General features: G+C 43.1%; 2 protein-coding genes across 10 annotated transcripts in view; one reads left to right on the forward strand and one right to left on the reverse strand.

Moving 5' to 3' along the window:
• Nucleotides 1-16,161, forward strand: part of NSD1 (nuclear receptor binding SET domain protein 1) — a 151,001-nt gene extending 134,840 nt beyond the window's left edge. For all 9 annotated transcript variants that reach the window (XM_081135002.1, XM_081135007.1, XM_081135006.1 and 6 more), the window contains 6 exons: nucleotides 740-1,009; nucleotides 2,834-2,950; nucleotides 3,898-4,039; nucleotides 7,755-7,861; nucleotides 9,993-10,197; nucleotides 12,308-16,161. In XM_081135002.1, the coding sequence (XP_080991128.1) occupies nucleotides 740-1,009; nucleotides 2,834-2,950; nucleotides 3,898-4,039; nucleotides 7,755-7,861; nucleotides 9,993-10,197; nucleotides 12,308-13,935 (2,469 nt within the window). In that variant the 3' untranslated portion in view covers nucleotides 13,936-16,161. The remainder of the gene's footprint in view (nucleotides 1-739; nucleotides 1,010-2,833; nucleotides 2,951-3,897; nucleotides 4,040-7,754; nucleotides 7,862-9,992; nucleotides 10,198-12,307) is intronic.
• A 3,720-nt stretch (nucleotides 16,162-19,881) lies between these two features.
• RAB24 (RAB24, member RAS oncogene family) lies at nucleotides 19,882-21,719 on the reverse strand (the record flags this gene model as incomplete). The annotated part of the gene is made up of 8 exons (XM_081135014.1): nucleotides 19,882-20,234; nucleotides 20,353-20,415; nucleotides 20,555-20,605; nucleotides 20,829-20,928; nucleotides 21,015-21,082; nucleotides 21,189-21,267; nucleotides 21,451-21,519; nucleotides 21,603-21,719. The coding sequence occupies 8 exons, from the start codon at nucleotides 21,717-21,719 to the stop codon at nucleotides 20,170-20,172; spliced, it is 612 nt and encodes a 203-aa protein (XP_080991140.1). The 3' UTR covers nucleotides 19,882-20,169.
• Between the last annotated feature and the right edge of the window lie 136 nt (nucleotides 21,720-21,855).

The following is a 21,855-nucleotide window of genomic DNA, read 5'->3' on the forward strand; positions in this document are numbered from 1 at the left end:
ATAGTAGAAACGAATTACAATTTACTTGACCTATCAGCTTTGAAATAATGATTCTTTTAAAGTGATTTTAAAATTTTTTGTGGGATTCATATTTTGTATGTCAAGTAAGGCTTTATTTTTTATGTCAAACTACCTAAATCTATATTTCCTCCAAATTTTTTATTTTGATAAAATACAGGTAACAAAATTCACTATTTTAACCATATTTAAGACTTCAGCGGTATTAAACACATTCATAATGTTTGTACTCATTGCTCCCATTCATCTCTTGAACTCTTTTTATCTTGTAAAACTGAAACTCTATACCCATTAAACAATAACTCTTCTTTTCTCCTCTTGGCCCTTAGCAACCACTTCTTTTTGTCTCTAATTTTGATTAAAGTACATTATATAAGTGGAATCATACAGTATTTGTCTTTTTGTGACTGGCTTGTTTCATGTAACAGTGTCCTCCAGGTTCATCCATATTGTAGCATGTTTCAGAATTCTCCTCCTTTTTAGGCTGAATAATATTCCATTATTTGTACAACATTTTGCTTATCCATTAGTCTGTCAATAGACACTTAGTTTACCTCCACATTTTAGCTATTGTGAATAATGCTGCTAAATCTTGATACTTCAGAATCATATAAAATATGGCATGCAACTTTAAGGAAAAGAAATCTCCCTTTCATAGGTCCTGAAATGTCTTGTGTCGACTTGCCTGATATACTACATATAGTATGTGTTTCTTTTCCAGGTGAACCGCCCTATTGGCCGAGTACAGATCTTCACTGCAGACTTGTCTGAAATTCCCCGTTGCAACTGTAAAGCTACTGATGAGAACCCCTGTGGGATAGACTCTGAGTGCATCAACCGCATGCTGCTCTATGAGTGCCACCCCACAGTATGCCCTGCCGGAGGGCGCTGCCAAAACCAGTGCTTTACTAAGCGCCAGTACCCAGAGGTGGAAATTTTTCGCACATTACAGAGGGGCTGGGGTCTTCGAACAAAAACAGATATTAAAAAGGTGAAGAAAACTTTTCTTAATTTCCAGATTTTGTCTTATTTGCAATTGCTTAAATAAGTGATTCTTGAAGAATATGAGAAAATTGATAGAGGAAAGTAACATAGTGTAGGAATTAACCTTGTTATTGTGTCTTGCCATACATGTCCTTCTAGAGTTTAGAGGCTTGGGAATAGGTGTTCTCCTTTATCTATAATGTGCTTAGTATTGATCATGTTCACTGTGTGTGACGATGAAAAAGTAAGGGAAATTCAAAGATACTATGGCCTTATTTGCTTTTTTGTGAAAACCCTACCAGCTGTAGTTAAGAGAGGATAGTGAACATATCATTCAGAGGTTTTAGTCCCCGACTAATAAAATTAAATCTATTTTTACTGAGGGAAAATAGGTTTGGGTTCATAGAACACGAAGGATAAGATGGTTACACCTTCTCTAAAGAAAAGTAACATCTTCAAACTTGGAAGACCTGCAAGTTTTTAATAGATAATATTGTATAGTTTTTGTGTAGAATAAATCTTTTTTTGTCTTTTCTTTAAATATATCTTTATTGATTTCAGAGAGAGAAAAGGAGAGGGAGAGAGAGAGCTAGAAACATCAATGATGAGAGAGTAATTGATCAGCTGCCTCCTGCATGCCCCCTACTGGGGATCAAGCCCGCAACCCAGGCATGTGCCCTGACCTGGAATCAAATCGTGACCTTCAGGTTCATGGGTTGATGCTCAACCACTGAGCCACACTGGCCGGGGTTATTTGACATTTTAATAAAATAAACCTTATTCTGATTATACTTTCTGAAGAATTTCAGTAAATTTGTTTCTAGGAAAGGAAGCGAATCTTGATCTCTTTAGTCATTTGCTAAGATGTGCTGAAGATGCAATGATCAACAAAGGAAACATGTTCCATGCTTTCATAAAGTTTACATTCTAGAGGGAGAGAGACATAGAACAAGTCAAGTCATTGCCCAATGTGGAAGTAGAAGGGGTTCTGGAGGCAAAGGGCCTGAAACTTGCTTGTCTTTGAAAATACTTTGAGACTTGGAAAATAAGTAGTTATAGGCTTAGGTCAGTTGAGTATTGCGTGTAGAGGCAACAGCATGAGTGAAAGCGGGTATGACAGTAGTGTGGTGAGTCGGGGACACGGTGTGAAATGGGGAGGCAGCAGGGCATGTTCCAAGGAAAAAAAACCTACCTATTTTAGGGAAACCGACTTAGCTAAAGTATTTGGAGAAGTAAAGGAATTAACTGTCCATTTTACTATTATAATGAGCCTTAGTTTTATTTACTTCCGTTTTGGTTGATCTTTAGTGTCCAGAATATTCCTATCTTTCTCCAAATGGCAGGGGTAGGTGTGGGGAGGTGGTTTTCGTTATCAAATAGTTGAAGCATCATATTTGTTAGTTTCTTGAATAAGCCTTTGTTAAGTGTCTAGTTACATACACATGAACTGCTTTGGAGAATTTGTGGAGGATAATGAATCTGCACTTGGCTCTGGCCTATGTTGCTAAGTGGTTAGAGCATCAGCCCAAGCACCAAAGGGTCTTGGGTTTGATTCCTGGTCAAGAGCATTTGTCTGGGTTGCGGGTTTGATCCCTGGCCCCGGTCAGGGTACGAGTGGAGGCAACCAATCAGTGTGTCTCTCTCACATTGATGTTTCTCTCTCTTTCTGTCTCTCTTTCCTCCTCCCTCCTTCACTTCCACTCTCTTTTAAAAAAAATCAATGGAAAATATCTTCAGGTGAGGATTAACAAAAAAATAAATAAAAGTAAGGTGTACTTGTAAATACAGTTGTGCTTTTTGCCATTAAGTCAAGAGCTGTTTCTTGTTTTAGGGTGAATTTGTGAATGAGTATGTGGGTGAGCTAATAGATGAAGAAGAGTGCAGAGCTCGAATCCGTTACGCCCAAGAACACGATATCACTAATTTCTATATGCTCACCCTAGACAAAGTAAGTAATGGACTGTGAAATTAGTGTTGTCCCAGCCATAGTGTTTGTAGGCATGTCGTACACTACCCAAAATAGTGTCTGTCTTTCCCCATGTTCAGGTTTGATCAGGGTTCTTGAGTTAGGTAAGTTTGCTCATTTCTGGCTATACATCCGTGACCAAAGGCAATGCTGCTTTTAGAATTTTTTTTGAGTTTGCAATGTAAGTTGGGGACTGTATCTTTCAGTATTTTTCCTGTAGGATTAAAACTTGAAGCCAGAAAAGTTAAATAATCATTCTTTTACTCTTTTCCAGATTGAGAAACTGTTGCTATTTAATTAGTGCATTGAGGTTATATAAACTGAGTATAGAACTCACCTTATGAACCCAAGTCAGCTTTTCAGTTATAGGAATTTTTTTATGAGTTTCATTTCATTGGTGCCTAGATTATATTTGGCACTTGTTCCTAATGGTAGCATTCTAATGTTTTTATTCTACATGTATCTGAGCTTCCTCTTTTTACCAGAATGTTAGGTTCTGCTAGCTTTCCTGGTGTGAAACTTTGTGAACATTTTTTTCAAGTTGTACCCTTATGGTTTGTGAGATCCTCATCTCCAGGTGTTCTGATCTTTGTTTGAAATGGTCTCTGCATCAGTTTTAAAATCTCCTTAGGTGATATCTGATGTGTAGCCAGGGTTCAGGACTACCTAATTTAGTGGCTTGGAACAAGCTTCTTTTAGGGCATGGTCCTCAAACTTCAGCATATGTCAAAATCACCTAGCAGGCTTGTTATAGTACAGATTGCTGGGCCCCACCTCAGAGATTCTGCAGGTTCCCAGATGGTTATGCTAGTGCTGATCCAGCAAGTACACTTTAAGAATCACTCCTCTGGGAGATGCAAACTATGAATAGGAACCTCCAGTATGTTAGAAATCTCAGGAAGTGATGAGAGGATCTGTTGAAATTCTAGGACCGGATCATTGATGCTGGTCCCAAAGGAAACTATGCTCGGTTCATGAATCATTGCTGCCAGCCCAACTGTGAAACACAGAAGTGGTCTGTGAATGGAGATACCCGTGTTGGCCTTTTTGCCCTGAGTGACATTAAAGCAGGTAAGAATCACTTAAGAATTCTGGAGCTAAGAACGAAATTTCAGATTTTATCAGCTTAAAATCCCATATGTCCTATAATCTAAAATGAGGTTTACAGACTCCTGAGGATATATAAAAAACTTTCCAGGTGGTACTTGGCGTGGAGTTTTTGTGGTGGTGGTAGTGGTGTGGTAAAATATACATAACATAAAGTTTACCCTTTTTTTTTTTTTTTTTTTAATATATCTTGATTTCAGAGGGAAGAAGGGAGAGAGAGATAGGAACATCAGTGATGAGAGAGTCATTGATCAGCTGCCTACTGCATACCCCCACCAGGGATCGAGCCCTCAACCTGGGCATGTGCCCTGACCGGGAATCAAACCCCGATCTCCTGGATCCTAGGTCGATGCTCAACAGCTGAGCCACGCCCGGCTGGGCTTAAGTTTACCATTTTTAAGTGGATAGTTTTGTGGAATTAAGCCCATTGACATTGTTGGGCAACCATCACCACCATCCATCTTCATACCTTGATTTTCTCCCGGTGAAACTCCATACCCATTAAACACTAGTTCCTCATTCTCTCCTCTCCCAACCCCTGGCAACCGCCATTCCACTTTCTGTCTCTGAAGTTGATTGTTCTAGGAACCTCATATAAGGGGAATTATATAGGATTTGTTCTTTTGTGACTGACTCATTTCACTTACCATACTATCTTCAAGCTTTGAGTATGGATGATTTTAAAGAAATAAATTTCTAGACCTTTTATATGAAAATTAGTCTGCCTTAGAAAGCATTAGCAATCCATGGCTTCTTTGTTACCATCCCTTTCACAGTTGCCCTTGACCTGCTTTATAAACCAAAGATTCATCTCTTACTCGTCTGAATTTTATGGTTCATGAGCCCAGTGCTATTTAAAAACAAAAACTGTTACCTCTAAGATATCAAAGAACTGGATATTTGGAGAATGCACAGCTCTTTTGTGGCCTGCCTCGGTGCCTGTGTCTCTAAATATTAAGAGTTTAGAAGTGAGGTGTTTGTAACCAGGACAGTACTTAGATGTTTGAAAGTAAATCTGATATGACTGAGAAGTTTGAAAGTAAAGTCATATGACAGATATTTTCCATAAATTAAAGGAAATTAATTTGTAGCATCGAAGTTTTGACAAATTTATTTTAAGCATATATACGTGCATATATGACACCCTCTAAATTGCATGATTTAAAAAATATTTAGACTTGTATAAAGTGTGTGAATTTTGAATGTATAAGTAAGTACATAATTTTTCAAAATGAGTTTTGCTGGGGCAGGAATAAAACATTTAAATTTAAAAATCACTCTCCTACATTCAAGCTGAGATGGGACTGGCCTAGGTAGTTTGTAATTGATAATAGTACAGTCTAGTTACTGTTGAAGCAGAAATACCATATGAACATTCTGGAAGAAGACCAAAGTTCTTTTTGCCCAGTATTGTTTACCTCAAGAAACATTAATCAAGATAAAATAATTAACAATTTGTTCAGCTTTTAGTCTATTGCTTTTAAAAAGTATGTATCTGTAAACATCCTCCTCTCCCCCAGCCCCACCCCACAAATATCCTTTTCTCTACAATTTAAATATACTGCCCAGGAGTTCTTTAGGCCTTTCAGAATTTTAAAGGTTCTGACAATTTTCATATTTCAGAAATTCAGCCACTAGTTCTTTTCTCTTATGTTGCCTACTTAAAGTATTGAATGATGAAGGTAACAGTGGTTGATCGTCACTGCACTGCTGGACTAAATGATGCTGATTTTTAAAATTGTAACTTGTATCAAGTTTTTTAAATGGATGGCATCAGAGTAAATTGGGTAAATTTCTACTTTGGCACAGGAATTATCAAGTGAACACTATAACGGCTACCATTTATCAGGTGCCAGACACTGTTCCAAGCATGTTATCTAATTTAATCCTTGCAAAAGTGCTGTAAATGTATATAGTATCATACATACATTATTTAGATTCTTGGTTTTTGCTCCTTATTCTTTTCTTCATTTTTCTCTCTAACCACCCAGGGGTTGGGGCAGGTACGGTTCTCCTGTGTAAATTACTCTGATGTGACTCAGTCATCTGAGTTTAGTTCTTATATCTGTCCTGCTTTCAGTACCACACTTGTACTCAGTACTTTAGTCTGTCCATGGGGATGGCCTCCTCTGCCATGTCTAGCCACAACTTTGTCTTCTCCTGTATCAGCTCAGGCAGAATGGTGTGGGAAATCACAGATCATCTTGTCCTCACTTCGGGTCTGCGTGGGTGGGATGGGAAAATGAGACAGAATGTGCTGAGTGCCATGCAGAGTGCTGTAGGATTTGCGTGCAACCTTGGCAAATGGAATTGGAACTTTTCAGTTTGTTCTTCTTACTCGTCCAACTTCCTGGGCTCTTCACATGCCTGGTTTTTTTTCTGTCTCCCACATGTGTCATACATACTCCCTTTGCCATCCCCAGTGAGTTCAGACCTCTCGAGGACTACTGTATGTTAGAGTCTTTTCTAGAATGTTGAGTCTTTCCTTAAAGTGCACTGATACATTCTGATTTACCCCCTTGTGTTGTTATGTTTACATAGTGGATGCTGAATGAGCAGCAGATTACTTCAAGTATCCTACTATCTTATACTTGTGTATATTGTTGAGTTGCATTATAAGTACATTAAATTTATGAAAATTCAGTTACATACTTTTAAATTGTTTAATAAGAATAGTGTGATAGAATTACCCTGCTCTTACCTTGGTCAATCTCAGTTCCTGCAGGTTCCTTGCAGTATGAGCCTCTTACTGCAGGCCATGAGTGATTTTAGTGTTCATACCATTTTGTACCCCTAAATATAGATGAAAAACTAAATATTAATTAGTCTCACTGGTAGAAGATGAGTCAATCTGAAATGGGAAATCTAAGATTTGACCATTTTGACTGAATGACTGTCATTTAAGCCATTACCTCTGCCCAGAGACAACCTTTGTATACCTATATAAAATTCTTATATTTGTTAGGCCTTTGCGAATGTGTTTTGAGTTTGAATGGGTTTTATTTGCTCTCGGTTTTGATGACATATATAACAGAAAGAGGACCTTTCTACCTTAAATCTGTACATCTCTTCTTAAAAGTTTATACAAATTACTGCTATGTGCATTACGTCATATTCTCACAACAAACATGTGATATTGTTATTTCTCCATTTAACAGATGGACTCAGGGCTCAAATCACTCAGATTGTGGTGTAAGTGGAATGTAAAGCCAGGGCTTTAGGTCTGTCATCTAGAGTTCTCTAGTATTACTCTGTATTAAGATGTCTCTCCCTTAAGTGCTGCCAGGTGCTCACCTTGGCACAAACAGGTTTTCTTCATACCTGCATTCCTAATGACTGGCACATCATTGTAAATTGTTATTCGTTTGCTTTTGGTAATGAATTAATATATTTTGGGTCTGAATGTTTAGAAAACAAAAAAACAACTTGGGATATTAGTAAAAGTTAGTTTAAATATTACTTGTTAAGCCATTTAAGTTTTTCTCTTATTAAGTTGTATTAGCTGATTAATAATGTTACAGGATTAGAATTTATTAATATGGTAGGATTTGGCATTAACAGATGTTTTATTCTTTTAAAAATTAATATTTTCTCTTAGAAGTCAATATACTTTGTAATTAATACAGAAATGATGTAAGTAAAACCACAGATATTAATATTTTCACGGTCTCTTATGCAGGCACTGAACTTACTTTCAACTACAATTTAGAATGTCTTGGAAACGGAAAGACCGTTTGCAAATGTGGAGCCCCAAACTGCAGCGGCTTTTTGGGTGTAAGGCCAAAGGTACCTTCTAAATATTTGCATCGGGAATAGCGGGGTGGTCCTCCTGCCCTAACGAATGCAGGGCTGAGTCTTTAAGAAGATGTCTCTTTGAAATAGTGACATTGAATAGTTATCAGAGCCACTAGCAATTTACTAAGTAAGCATTCTGATGATCAGTTTGGTGACACAAAAGAGTATCTTTGAGTGCTGTTGGGGTGTTTTGAGCAATCTGACCTCTAACTGGTGATATACCTTTCTAGCCGAAAAACCTGTAAAGTAGGAATCTGTAAAGTGGCTTACTTACCACATTTCTATTGATCTCAGCTGATCTCACTCATAATTCCTAATAAGCTACTTAGTATAAACACTGTTAATAACCATGGGATCCTTAATCTTATCATTGTAACAAAGTATAAATATTTTTGTGTCTTCCTGGTATTTTATGTGTGCTCGTTAACTGAATTATAATCTATAACTTAAGAATTGTCTACAAGTCTGTATCCTGCTTTTCTTAAATGTTATAGAAGAACTTTTCTTGCTGTTACATAGTCTTCTTAATCATTATTTTTAGTGACTGTTATATAATGGATGGACCATAATATAGGAACACCTGGTTACTTCCAGGTATCTCTCTCATAACTACCAGCAGACTGAAAATTGAAGTTTAATTTTGATGCATAGTAGATTATGTAGTGATACTAGTTGGATATTTCCATAATGGTTTTTTGATTATGAAGTCAACATTAATAACTGAAAAATGCAAATTAGTATAGAAACCCATAACTAAAGAGGGTAATCATTTTGAGCAGTAATGCATGAAGATGTAGTGTACTCACTAATTTTATCTTATTAAGTAAGGAAACTTATCTTTATAGTATATTGGATTTTGTTTGTTTTTTGTTTTGTTGGTTGGTTAAGTGGTCTTGTTCCTTCAGATGTCCAATTGACTAATTCCCTATAAATTAAAATAGTAACTGGGTTTAACCTGAGTTTAATGGTGTTACATGCCCTGGGGATGTCCATTTCTGCATCTTTAGGGTCTGTGTAGCATTTCACATATGAATCAGTGATAGAGAAATTCAAGAGCAGAAGCTTATGAAAACCACTGGGTTTGGTAGCACAGAGGAGATCTACTGGTTGCACCAGAGTCTTTCTTGAGTGGTGGACACAAATCTAATTTGACTGAGATAAAGCTTGTTGAGGTCAAAGACCATGAACTAGTTTTTGTGTGTCTTCCTAGCACATGGCTCATACTAAGTGCTCAGTGAAGGTTTGTTGAATAAGCTAAGAAATGTGTATGTACACACTAACACACAGAGAAGTCTTTCTTAGTTATGAAATTAAGGTAAAAATAAAACTTAAGACCCCTAGCCGGTTTGGCTCAGTGGTTAGAATGTCAGCCCATGTGCAGAAGGGTTGCATGTTCAATTGCGGCCAAAGGCAAGTATCTTGGTTGCAGATTCCATCCCTGGCCCCAGTTGGGGCGCATATGGGAGGCAACCAATCTATGTGTCTCTCTCACATCGATGTTTTTGTCTCTCTGTCTCTCCCCCCCCTCCTCCAGCCTCTAAAAAAATCAATGGAAAAAATATCCTTAGGTGAGGATTAACAATAAATCAATTAATTAATTAATAAAACTTACGAAAGGGGTGACCTTTAACACCAGCCTTGTGTGTCAACAAAAAGAACATTTTTATTTCATTCAGTTGGCAGTAGTTGATACAAAAGTTAACAATTAATACAACCATTTATTGGGTACCTGTGATGTGCTAGGTGCCTTTCTATGCATTGTCTCTCTTTTTTTTAAACATGTTTTTATTGATTTCTGGGAGAGGGAGAAAGAGATAGAAACACCAGTATGAGAGAGAATCTTCGATCAGCTACCTCCTGTATGCTCGCTGCTGGGGTTTGAGCCCCCAACCCGGTTATGTGCCCTGACCAGGAATAGAACTGTGACTTCCAGGTTCATGGGTCAATGCTCAACCGCTGAGCCACACTGGCCAGGCTACATTTTCTCTTATCTTTACAACATTCTATGAGGACTGTCTCTTCCCAGAGGAGAGACTGAGGCTCAGAGTGAATAGTTAACCTGGTCAAGATCATACAACTTATGTGTCAACAGAATGCTGATTGCTCAATATCTGACCTCTAGAATCAACCCATTGCCACGGAAGAAAAGTCAAAGAAATTCAAGAAGAAGCAACAGGGGAAGCGCAGGAGCCAGGGTGAAATTACAAAAGAGCGAGAGGATGAGTGTTTCAGCTGTGGAGATGCTGGCCAGCTCGTCTCCTGTAAGAAGCCAGGCTGCCCAAAAGTTTACCATGCAGATTGTCTCAATCTAACCAAGCGACCAGCAGGTTGGTGCCAATTCTCAGAGCCCTTTGGTCTTCCCACACAGAGTGTTGAAGGGATGTGGGCCCATGTTCTCATTCTGGAAGTAAGTGAAAACCTTAACATAAACTCACTTGCTATGTGTCAAGTATTTTATTTACATTCCTGTTATGTTATTGTATCCTCCTAGCAACCCATAAAGATGAGGCCTCTTCACCTTCCCATGATGTAGATAAGGAAACTGAGAATAGAGTTTGGTGAGATGATTTGTCTCATTAGAGCATATTGATGGAGGAGCTGGATTGAAAGCCAGGTTTTCTGACCTCAAGGCCACTAAATCATGTTCCCTTTCTAAAGAAAGAGCAGTTGAGACAGAGTGGAGCTTTAGGCCATTCTAGTCAGTGAGGTATGGACTTATACCCTTTTAGACCCCCTTCAGCACACTCCCCTCTGAAGGAGATCCAGCTGTTTCAGTTAACACATGAGAAAGCTGCTTAGGCAGATGTGGTACCCAGGAATTTGTGGTTGGAAAAGTCAGTAACCTTTGGGTGGTGATTTGGAGTTAGAAGATTTTAGGGATTTGGACCTGACATCTTTTTTTCCTTTTTTTTTTTTTTTTTTTTTTTTTTAAGTTTCTTTATCTTTTTAAGTTTCTTTATTTTTATTGTTGAAAATATTACAGGTGTCCCCTTTTTACCTCCATTGATCCCCTCCACCCCTCATCCACCCCACCCCCAGGCCTTCCCCAGACCAATGTCTGTGTCCGTGGGTTATGCTTGTAAACATATAAGTTGTTTGATTAATCCCCCCCCCCCATACCCATCTTTCCTCTGAGATCCCTCAGTCTGTTCCATGCTCCCATGTCTCTGGATCCATTTTGTTCATCAGTTTATTTTGTTTATTACATTCCACATGTAAGCGAGATCATGTGGTACTTGTCTTTCTCTGACTGGCTTATTTCACTTAGCATAATACTTTCTAGTTCCTTCCATGCTGTGCCAAAGGATAAAAGATCCTTTTTTACAGCTGCACAGTATTCCACAGTGTAAATGACCCACAGTTTTATCCACTCATCTACTGATGGGCACTTGAGCTGTTTCCAGATCTTAGCTATTGTAAATTGCGCTGCTATGAACATAGTGGTGCATAAGTTCTTTGTGATTGGTGTTTCACCTGCCATCTATTTGTAATTACAAAGGTGAGAAACCAGTAGGAAGCCATTCTGGGTAGGGATATTATACATCACTAGTGGCCTGCTTCTTGGAATTACAGAAAGAGAACAGGTTTGGGGTGAGAGTGAGAAGAATTTTTCCTTGAATTAGCTTTCCTTCAGTATATGATTGCTAGGGTAATGAAATAATAGAAACTGGGTAGTGTGAGGGCAAGGCCATAACATTGACCTAACAGTGCCAGGAGGTGGAAATGGGAAATTGTTTTGGAATCAGTTACTCAGGGCCATAGCTGGCATGGGCTGTGGTAGAACTGATCTTGCCTATGAGCCAGGAGTGAGGTCTAGCATAGTTTATTTGGAAGGAACTGGGTGGAAACATTATCTATCTCAGCTATCATGAAATGGAGTCAAATAGCACCTGAAGTTAGCTTTGGGTCTTTTCCACTGATTCTATGTAGATAACACAGGTCAAGTGTGTGCTACTTTCAAGACTTAAAATTTAACAAAGGTAAATCTGTTTCCTCCCCCCCTCCCCCGCATTTGTATATTTGCTCCCTCTTCCTACTTATAACAAAACAAGCGGGAGTTTAAATAGCTGAGATTTCCCCCTTAGAGTTGAATACTTAAAGGCTGTATAGGACAAAGGAGTTTGCAAAAATATGAAAGTAATATCCTCATAGTCTATCTAAGGGCAGCTTTGGGGTTTTTTTCCTTGCTAGAAATAGAAATAAGGAATTACTCCTGCCTGTATATTTAGTTGATTCTTAGTTGCTACTTGATACTGGTTTTTATTTTTATATGCGGTTGTGTAGAAGAGGAAGCTGAGATCCTGGGGCTAGGGAAGCATGAGCTCTCTGCAGAACACGGCAGTTTGAAATCTTCCTTTGACCTGGTTCCAGAGCCATGGCCCAGCTCATATGTACCTCTTGTTTTCTTAAGCTCTTGTTTCACATCTGTGTTTTCAGGGAAATGGGAGTGTCCTTGGCATCAGTGTGACATCTGTGGGAAGGAAGCAGCCTCCTTCTGTGAGATGTGTCCTAGCTCCTTTTGCAAGCAGCATCGGGAAGGGATGCTCTTCATCTCCAAACTGGATGGGCGTCTGTCTTGTACTGAGCATGACCCCTGTGGGCCCAACCCTCTGGAACCTGGGGAGATCCGTGAGTATGTGCCTCCCCCAGTAGCACTGACTCCAGGCCCAAGCACTCACCTGGCAGAGCAATCATCAGGAATAACTGCTCAGGGGCCCAAGATTTCGGACAAGCCACCTGCTGAAGCCAACCAGACGTTGTCGCTGTCCAAAAAAGCTCTGACAGGGACTTGTCAGAGGCTACCACTATCTGAAAGGCCTGACAGAACTGACTCCAGGCCCCAGCCTATAGATAGGGTCAGGGCCCTTGCTGGGTCAGGGACCAAACCTCAATCCTTGGTATCCAGCCAGAAGCTATTGGACAAGCCACCTGCAGTGGGAGGACCAAGACCCCAACTATCTGACAAACCCTCTCCAGTGACTGGCCCAAGCTCCTCACCCTCAGTCAGGTCCCAACCACTGGAAAGACCTCTAGGGACAGCTGACCCAAGGCTGGATAAATCCATAGGTGCTGCCAGCCCAAGGCCCCAGTCACTGGAGAAAACCCCAGTCCCTACTGTCCTGAGACTTCCACCATCAGACAGACTGCTAGTCACCAGCAGCCCCAAACCCCAGACTTCAGACAGGTCTCCAGACAAATCCCATGCTTCTTTGTCCCAGAGATTCCCACCTCCTGACAAAGTGCTCTCAGCTGTGGTCCAGACCCTGGTAGCTAAAGAAAAAGCACTGAGGCCCGTGGACCAGAATACTCAGTCAAAAAACAGAACCACGTTGGTGATGGACCTCATAGACCTGACCTCCCGCCAGAAGGAGCAGGCAGCTTCTCCTCATGAGGCCACACCGCAAGCTGATGAGAAGATGCCAGTGCTGGAGTCCAGCTCATGGCCTGCCAGCAAAGGTCTGGGGCAGATGTCGCGAGCTGTTGAGAGAGGCAGTGTGTCAGATCCTATCCTTCAGCCTTCTGGAAAAGCCGTGGCCCCCTTGGAGCACCCCTGGCAAGCTGTTAAATCACTCACCCAAGCCAGACTTCTTTCTCAGTCCCCTGCCAAGGCTTTTTTATATGAGCCAGCAACTCAGGCCTCAGGAAGAGCACCTGCAGGAGCTGAGCAGATCCCTGGGCCTCCCAGCCAAGCACTGGGCCTGGTAAAGCAGGTGAAGCAGATGTCTGGAGGCCAGCAACTACCTGGACTTGGTGCCAAGAGTGGGCAGTCCTTCAGGCCTCTTGGGAAGGCCACATCCTCCTTCTCCACTGAAGAGAAGAAGTTGGCAACCATAGAGCAGAGTCCCTGGGCCCTGGGAAAGACCTCACCAGGGCCAGGGCTCTGGCCCATGCTGGCTGGACAGACACTGGCGCAGTCTTGCTGGTCCTCTGGGAGCACACAGACATTGGCACAGACTTGCTGGTCTCTTGGAAGAGGCCAAGACCCTAAACCAGAGCAAAATACATTTCCAGCTCTTAACCAGGCTCCTTCCAGTCACAAGTATGCAGAGTCAGAACAGAAATAATACCAGTAAATGTCACATGACCAGACCAGCTACCCCCCAGGGTTTTTGGGAGAGGGAAACATTATTTCCCCCCTTATAAAACAGACCCCAATACTTTTCCACTGTTATTCTTTCTTTATATCCCAACACTCAGAACTCTTGTGACATTAGCCAGTGGGGGTTTGTGGTTGTGTGAACCATGTATGGAAATCCAAGTGGGCCTCAGCCAAGGAGACAGACAGACTTGGGTCTCTTTCCCTCAACCTTTACACATGGTCAACTTGAAATAAAAAGTCCACTCTGGAGTCAAGCATGGGATTCAATTCCACTGGTCAAGTTGGAAGGTAGAGGGGCTTTCAACGCTATTTCTCTAGCTCTACAGAGCCCCACTGAGGGCACCTGATGAACCCTTGGGAGGAACTGATATCCTTTCAAATCAGTGGTGATTTCTTGAGCATTCATGTGTGCTAGGCCAGGTGCTGGTCACTGATAGGAAATACAGAGATAATAAGACCTGATCCCTGTGAGCCTAACATGCCTGCCTGGGTTTCCAGGCTGTTTTCAAGAACCTTTGACCAGGAAATAACATGAAGTTCTGAGGGGCCCTGAGGCTCCAGACTCTTTTTGTAATGTCCTTTGTGGCCCCAGAAATGGTTGTGTTGAGTAAGGCTCTTCTGGCTAGGTGTGCATGTGTGCATGTGCATGCATGTATGCTCATTCAGATGTCTATAGGCAGGGTTGGGCTGTAGAGGCCAAGTAGGGCTGTTGCCTGGGCAGCCGCTGCTACTTCTGTCTGGGTTGTGCAGTCTGAAGAACTATACTTGGCAGAACAGCTGGTTGGGAGGCTGGGCTCTATAAGGACATAGCTTTCCCACGGTGTAAAAGGGCAATTGGCAAGCTTACCTTTCTTTTTTTTTACCAATTCTCCTCCTTTTACATCAACCCACCCCATGCCCACCCCCCAAACACTCAGGTGCTTTCAGATTTCAGAGTCTTAGGCAGTGGACTGAGGAAATCTCTGGCAAGCTCTGAGCTAGATCCACCACCAGCTCAGGGAGGGTGCCAGATCCTGACACAAAATTACTAATTCTCTACTGATCCTTTGATCTCCTACCTGAATGAAGGGAGTCCTCTTCTTCACTAGTGGATTCTACCACCCTCTCCTTGAGAATTTGCTCTGTGTTGAGAGCACCTGCCTGCTCACTCAGTTCAAAGGCAGCCATAACCCTTTATGACTGGCAAGATGTGGCATTTAAAGAAACGTCCAGTCTTAAGAGTTGCCTCCTCATAACTGCTGATTATCTGTTACTGCTGCCCTGAGCTGGGGCTCAAGGGCTGGGAAATCTGTTGGTGCTACCCTGCCCTACCATTCACCCAGCTCACTTGACTGCCAACAGGAAGTGCTGTTTGGCCAGTTTCTTCCCATTTACCCATGCCTCTTTTGTCCCTAGACCAAATGTGTTTACCTCTCTGCTTTGCCAACTTAGCCAGCAGCTTTAGCCAACCAGGCCATCTGGCCCAAATGTCTCCTGACCATTCTGTCTCAATAATGGCTTTTACACCCTGAACAGGAGTCTGTATTTTGTCCCAATTTCCTCCTAAGTTCCTGTAGAGGTTACTCCAGTCACTCTTAAGGAGGGAACAATAGTTGTTATAGAAGCATTTGCGCTTTATATAAAGATTAAAAAGAATTTGCTTTTATTTCCCAAAGTCGGTCTCTGGGGTTGAGACACTTGAACTCAGGCAGAGGCACATGACTGGGCAGAGCTGCCCCGAGTTTAGGGGCCTATCCTTGCATCTCACTTAGACCTCGGAATCTCCTCTGTAAATTCCACCTGCCTAGTTCTCCACTTTCATCCTATCTCTCTTCCCACATCAGAGAGGAAAAGCTCTTTGTTGAAAAGGAAGAGAAAACAAAGCATCTTATTTTCTTTTAAAAAAATTTTAAACCATGGAAAAGATATTTTTAAAGAAATCCACCCAGAACGTTAAAGTTCATTATATTAAGTATTTATCATGTGTGAAAATAAGTATATAACTGCAGCTAGTAGGTCTTTTTCCCTAATCTCTTAGGTTGTATGAGTAGGGTTTGCTTGGTGCCAGTCCTATGCCCTTTTCTCTCCTGTCATCTGTAGTTGCGATCAGAAAAAATATCCACACTGCACTGTCAGAATCTCCTTTCACTATGTTGTGTGTTAAATTACCGTAGTTCTTTGTTTCATGAAATAAACTGTGAATTTTTTTCGTGGTGGGGGTGTGTGCAGGCTATGTAAAAATTTGTAAGTGGGGAAGTTTGATCCTGAAGTAGCTTCTCTGAAGTAGGCTTTGGTAGGTAATTGACTTGACAGCCACTCTAGATATGTCTCACAGGACCGGAAGGAGGGAAAAGTGGGCCATGATTGGCCACTGTATGGTTTTGTTTTGGTCCTTTCCATTTTCTACCACTCACTGAAAACTTCCTTCCAGACCTGCCTGGGGAAACAACTTCTGAGCTATTCTTGGTTTAGGAGGTAGGAGGCAGTTCTTTATCTAAATGGATGGAGCACCAGGCTTTCCTGGGGGTCACTGAAAGACTCTCAGGTTGAACAGATCCTAGAAATTCAACTGTCAGTCCCACTTGATCGCAGCATCTGATTTTAGATTGTTAACATCTTAACATCATGAAAGCAGTCACTGTACAATTAGAAGCACAATCAGGACTGTTGAGAACTGAAATTGTGTGATGCTGGGAAGAGAATGACCTTGCCAGCCCTTGAGGACTGTCCTGGAGCCTATACTAAGACCTTTTCTCCAGGGAGTGTGAGTTGGCAATTAAAAGGTAATCTTTTCTCTTAGAAATTCTTGATCTTTATGCAAGATGGTATTTTGATATTTAGCTAAGTGCTTGGAAATCAGGATCTCAGGAGAGTCGGCCTCTAAGCCACTCCCCCAGGAAGCCTTTCCCAGGGGGAAGCCATAGCTTCCATAGGTAGCTAGAAAACAAATACCTCTCCTAGCCCTGTTAAGTCAGGAAAAAAAAAAAAAATTATGGTAACTGTTAAATTCAAAGCCTCATTTGCTTCTACTGAAGCCAACCCATTGTAATAGCAAAATAGTTCTCACTGCTGTAAAAGTATCCAGGTTTTTAAATGTCTGCTTCCCCCTAAAGTTACTGAGTTTGAGGTGATTTAAATCACTATGTTGATCGTCTTCTGAACAACTACCAAATCTCCATCTTTGGCATTGAAGGAAATAATTGTATTCTTCATATCTTCTACCCCACACCACGGTCTGGGCATGAAGTGCATCAGTGATTTTTTTCACAGGTTTGGCAGCATCTACTCGCTGGTGCTGGACTCCCAGGTTGCCTTGTGAAAGCACAGTGGCAGGAAGGAAGTCTGGTCCGGGTAGCTTCCCCTGTGGAGAGGAATTAGGAGAGCACTAATCGTGGACAGATTTTGGCCTCAGCTCCTACAAAGCAGTTTTTCTCCTAAGGCTTTTTGGGGAATATTGTCATCTTGGGGTTTGTCAACCAGGAGGTCAGAGTGGCCCAGTGTTGTAACCTCTCTGAGATTGTGGCAGGAAAGAGCTGCCACAAGCCCCTTTCCTACTGAATAATGTTTGGGCTGTTCCATGTGTTGGACATTCCAGATCATTTAGAGCTAGGTAGCTACTGCATGAGACTTTCCTTGGCTGTGGCCAGTTAGCTCTCAGCTGAGCTTCCTAGGGCCAGAGGTTACTGTAGTATAAATTGAAGTAAAAATAGATAATTGCTTTGTACACACACAAAAAATGTAATGATGGTGCTAATTTCCTGGTATAAATAAGCACTGCCAAGGGTTGAGGAACTGGCAACTTGAGAAACCCAAGTTCCTATTTGGGAGGAAGAGATTTTATGTAGAACAGTTTCTTTGAGGCTCTGTTAAGAGGAGAGGGCAGAGCCTCAGTGAAGCCTGTACCTGATCCTGGAGTGGTCCAGCACAATCCAGAGATGGAAGAGATGCCGTGTCCAGGTGAGGGTGACCATTGAGTTTCTCAGGGCTGATGTCAGTCACCTTGTCCATAGCCTCCTTCCACACTGCCTAGAATAGGTTGGTAGAGAGCTCCACGTGCGGGGTCTCCCTTGGTTACCTTCCACCCCTCTCTACCTCTTTCACTCTTGTGGGAACACCTCTATTGCTTATGAAGATTAAAGGTAATATTTCTTAAGGAAGTGGAAAGCTTATTTTAATTAGAAATCCACAGCCTGGGAAGAAATGTTTCCTACCAACATAAGCAAAAAACAGCACACATTAAATTCTTAAGTGGTTCCTTCTCTAGAGCTGCTTTCCCATGACTTTCCAAACATCAAGCTATTGAGGGGCTTCAGGTATAACACTATGGAATTCTAGCAAAGCTTTGTGGACAGGAGGAGAGCCCAGGGAGTAGGAGCAGAAATGAATGGTTCTGGTACTTTAGACTTCCAGGGTAGGGGCAGAGAACACGTGGTCTCCAGGTCTGGGGTGGGTGCTGCCTATGTGTGCATGTAGGTGAGAGTGTGTAGAAATGGGTGAGTGCAGCACACAGGAGCTCATGGAAGAGCAGATTTCAAAGTCTTGGAAAAGAAACAAGCTGACAATAGAGATCTATCTTTATATTTTTAAGAAAAGGGGCGTGGGGGTAACAGCTGAGGTCCGTCACCTTTTTTGCTCCTCCTTCCCCCCCATAGATTGTCAGCTGTAAGTGAAACTCCCAGTGGAAAAGAGGGGAGCCCTGTGCTAGGAGTCCCCATAAACATGTACTGTAATTCTTTGTATATAGAAAAAAATTACTGTAAAGTAAAGTTTAACTTTACTCTTATGGCCCTTGCCCTGTGTTGTGTTTTGTTGTCCATGGGGAGATGTAGCCCAACAGGAGGGAGGATGGGTTTGGGTTGAGAGCAGAAGCCAGCCCCTGCACTAGTTCCCATGTGGGACACAGTGGAGCTGAGCCCTTCCTCCAAGCATCTCATGGGAGTCGTGTGTCCACTCAGTAGTCATTAGGTGCCAGAATGCCTTTCTTTTGGGAGTGGCTGGTGTTAGTTTCAGTCCCCATACAGGAAGCCTTCATCACCCATGAAGTAAGGGTATTTTGAGGAATTGGTTTTTAAAAAGGAAGTAGAACCAGATGACTTCCTGAGTATGAGTCTGACCATCTTGGCCAAGTTTTCAGTTCTTCAGAGGCAGGTGGTGGGCACTTCAGAGGACTCAGTCTAGGCAGGAAAGCAGAGGCAAAGGGGCCAAGCCTCCATACAGGAAAGGGCTGCCATATACTTCCTTTTGGTTAAACAGGAAGTGTCAGCCCTGTTTTACAGTTAACACCTGGTCCTTCAGAAATATTTGGACCTCCAAGGGTCAAAAATACACTTTGAGGCAAGTTTGGGAGTCTGCCTCTCCTTCTGACCTAGTCCTGAACTTCTGCGCCTTCAGCAAAAAGCCCTCCAGGGAAGATAAGCCTTTAGTCCTAGAGTTACTTTTCATTCACGATCTTCAGTCCTGAACTGGGTAGTGGTTACCTCATTTTACAAATAAATTCAGGCCAAGTGTAAGTCCCTTTTCTAAGTATCTGAATTGGATCCCAATCTGGACCCAAAAGAACTGTCTTGCAGAACCTGTGACTTTTCTACCATTAACATTGTAGGGTACTGATGGGAAGCTTAGGAATATGAGCTACAGGCATGACTCAGGGACAGATGTGGTAGAACCAGTCAGGCTGAGGAAAAAGTGTTTGATCCTTGATCTCTGGACACCACTTAAGTACCTGCCTTGCTCTTCTCAGCACCAAGAAGGAACTGTGAGCTTTGCACTGTCCCAACCCAAGCCTCTCACCCTACTAAAGTACAGGAAAGGGCCCTTTTGTTTTTCCATTATCTCAGCTACAACCCTGGGGTGAGGTTAACTTAGGACTGGGAGGAGCCATAATATAGGAAGTGAGGCCAGCCAGGTGACCTGAGAAAGGGGCTGAGTGTGATTCACAGTGCATTGATTTTATTTACAAATCAGAAGCCACTTAAGTAGTCTGCAGACACAAGTGCTGTCCAGGGCAGAAGCCTGGAGTCCAGATCAGCCCTTACCCTCCTGATGCCCATCAGTCAGCTCAATGCTGTGTTTGTTCCATGGGCCAGCACAGGCAGGTGCCACCTCTGCTGCCATGGGGACTTGGGGTAGCTTACACATTTGACCACCCAAGCCCAGACAAGAGCTAGGTCCAGCCCCTTGGGGAATTCCTTTAATTCCCCAAGCCAAATGAGTGCTGATTTCAGTGATGACAACAGCTGTAGAAGTAGGGGTTTGCCTTCTGGCCCAGGTCCACGCCCTTGTCCTCTGTCAAAAAGAGAGGTGGCAGCTCAGCACCATCAGTTGGGGGATCAGGTAACAAACATGAAGGGGGTTAGATACTGAGGGCCTAGAGGAAATCCAGAGAGGCTAGGGAAGTACACACCTGTCATCACCTGGAAGGCGGCCACACTGACGTAATCCTCTGCCACTTTCTGGAAGAGCTCGTCTGGCAAGAAAAAGGACGATCAGTAAAGGCCCAGTGCCAGTAGCCCTGGGATCACCCAGTGACACAGCCCTCTAGGCTCTTCTCTGCTTCCTCTGATGCCCCTGCCCATTCCTGCTGTGAGGCCCAGGACAGCACTCACCCACGCTCTGGCCTGTCTTGCTGGATGTTTCAAAGAGCTGAGCTTTGATATCTGTAAAGAAAAGTGACTAAAGCCTCATATCTGAGAATCAGGTGATCACAAACAAAGGGAAAGTCTAGCAGTTTAGGGACTCTTCTGGACCCCACAGGTTTAGGGAGGCCAGAAAACTTTCCCAGGGCATCTCTCCATGGCAGCCAAGGGAGTCCCTACTTTCTGTGACCCACCCAAGCAGCCACTTCCCTCCCCCATCCCCAGGGAGCTGAGGAGCAGCTACTGTCTGCGTAGTCCTGGACATCGTGGAAGTCCACACGTCGACGCCGCCTGTCCTCCTCCAGCAGGTCACTCTTGGTGCCACACAGGTAGATCTGACAGCCCTGAAGCAGAAGACATGGTCAGAGTAACCCATACAGATCACTGGAGCCCCAAACCCCTGGTCCTCTGGCGAGGTCTGACCACCTACCTCCTCTAGGTTGCGAAGTTCCTTCACCCAGAATTTTGCCCTCTCAAAGCTGCTGCTGTCCGTGAGGTCTTGTTTTCGGGCATCCAGGAAACACAACCAAGGGTCAGGGGCTATTCTCTAATACCAGCCTGGTACCCACTCCTTGTTTGAGGAACAGGCCAAAACCTCCCTTACCATAGCAGACGATGGCAGCCTTGGCGCCCCGATAGTAGATTCGGCTCATAGCCTCGTAGCGCTCAGAGCCTGCTGTGTCCTGAAGGGCAGGGGGAGGCTCAGCCCTGGCCTGAGTTACTGAGCTACTCCTCCAAGACTGAAAACTAATACGTCCTCCAGACCCCCATTTTTAAACGGGGATCTGGAGAAGAGAAATGGCCTCTATAAGGCCACAAGTCAGACACGAATAGGCACGGCTAAGACTACTGCCCAGAGGACTTACCCAAATACCCAAAGTCACCGTCCGGTCTCCAACAGACATCACCTTGGCCACGAAGGCGGCCCCGATGGTCTGCAACCAGGGGGTTGTGATGAGGACCGCGGGGGCGGGCTAGTCCTCTCCCACCCGTGCCCGGCCCCGCGAGGCGCACTCACGTTCTGATAGGGCCCCACCAGGAAGCGGTCGTGCACGTATCGCTCCACAAGGCTCGTCTTGCCCACGTACTCCTTGCCCAACATCACCACCTTGACGTCCACGCGCTGCCCGCTCATGCTCTCGGGGCCGCCTCACCCGCGTCAGGGTCCTGAGCCCCCGCGCTCGGTAAACCGGATCTCCGCTCGCGCAGGCAGCGCCCAAGCCTCAGTCTCTGCGACTCGATACACCACGTCGGGCTCGAGCTACGGCAGC

Source organism: Miniopterus schreibersii, assembly GCF_964146895.1.
Source record: "Miniopterus schreibersii genome assembly, chromosome: 4".
In the NCBI taxonomy this organism is placed as follows: Eukaryota; Metazoa; Chordata; class Mammalia; order Chiroptera; family Miniopteridae; genus Miniopterus; species Miniopterus schreibersii.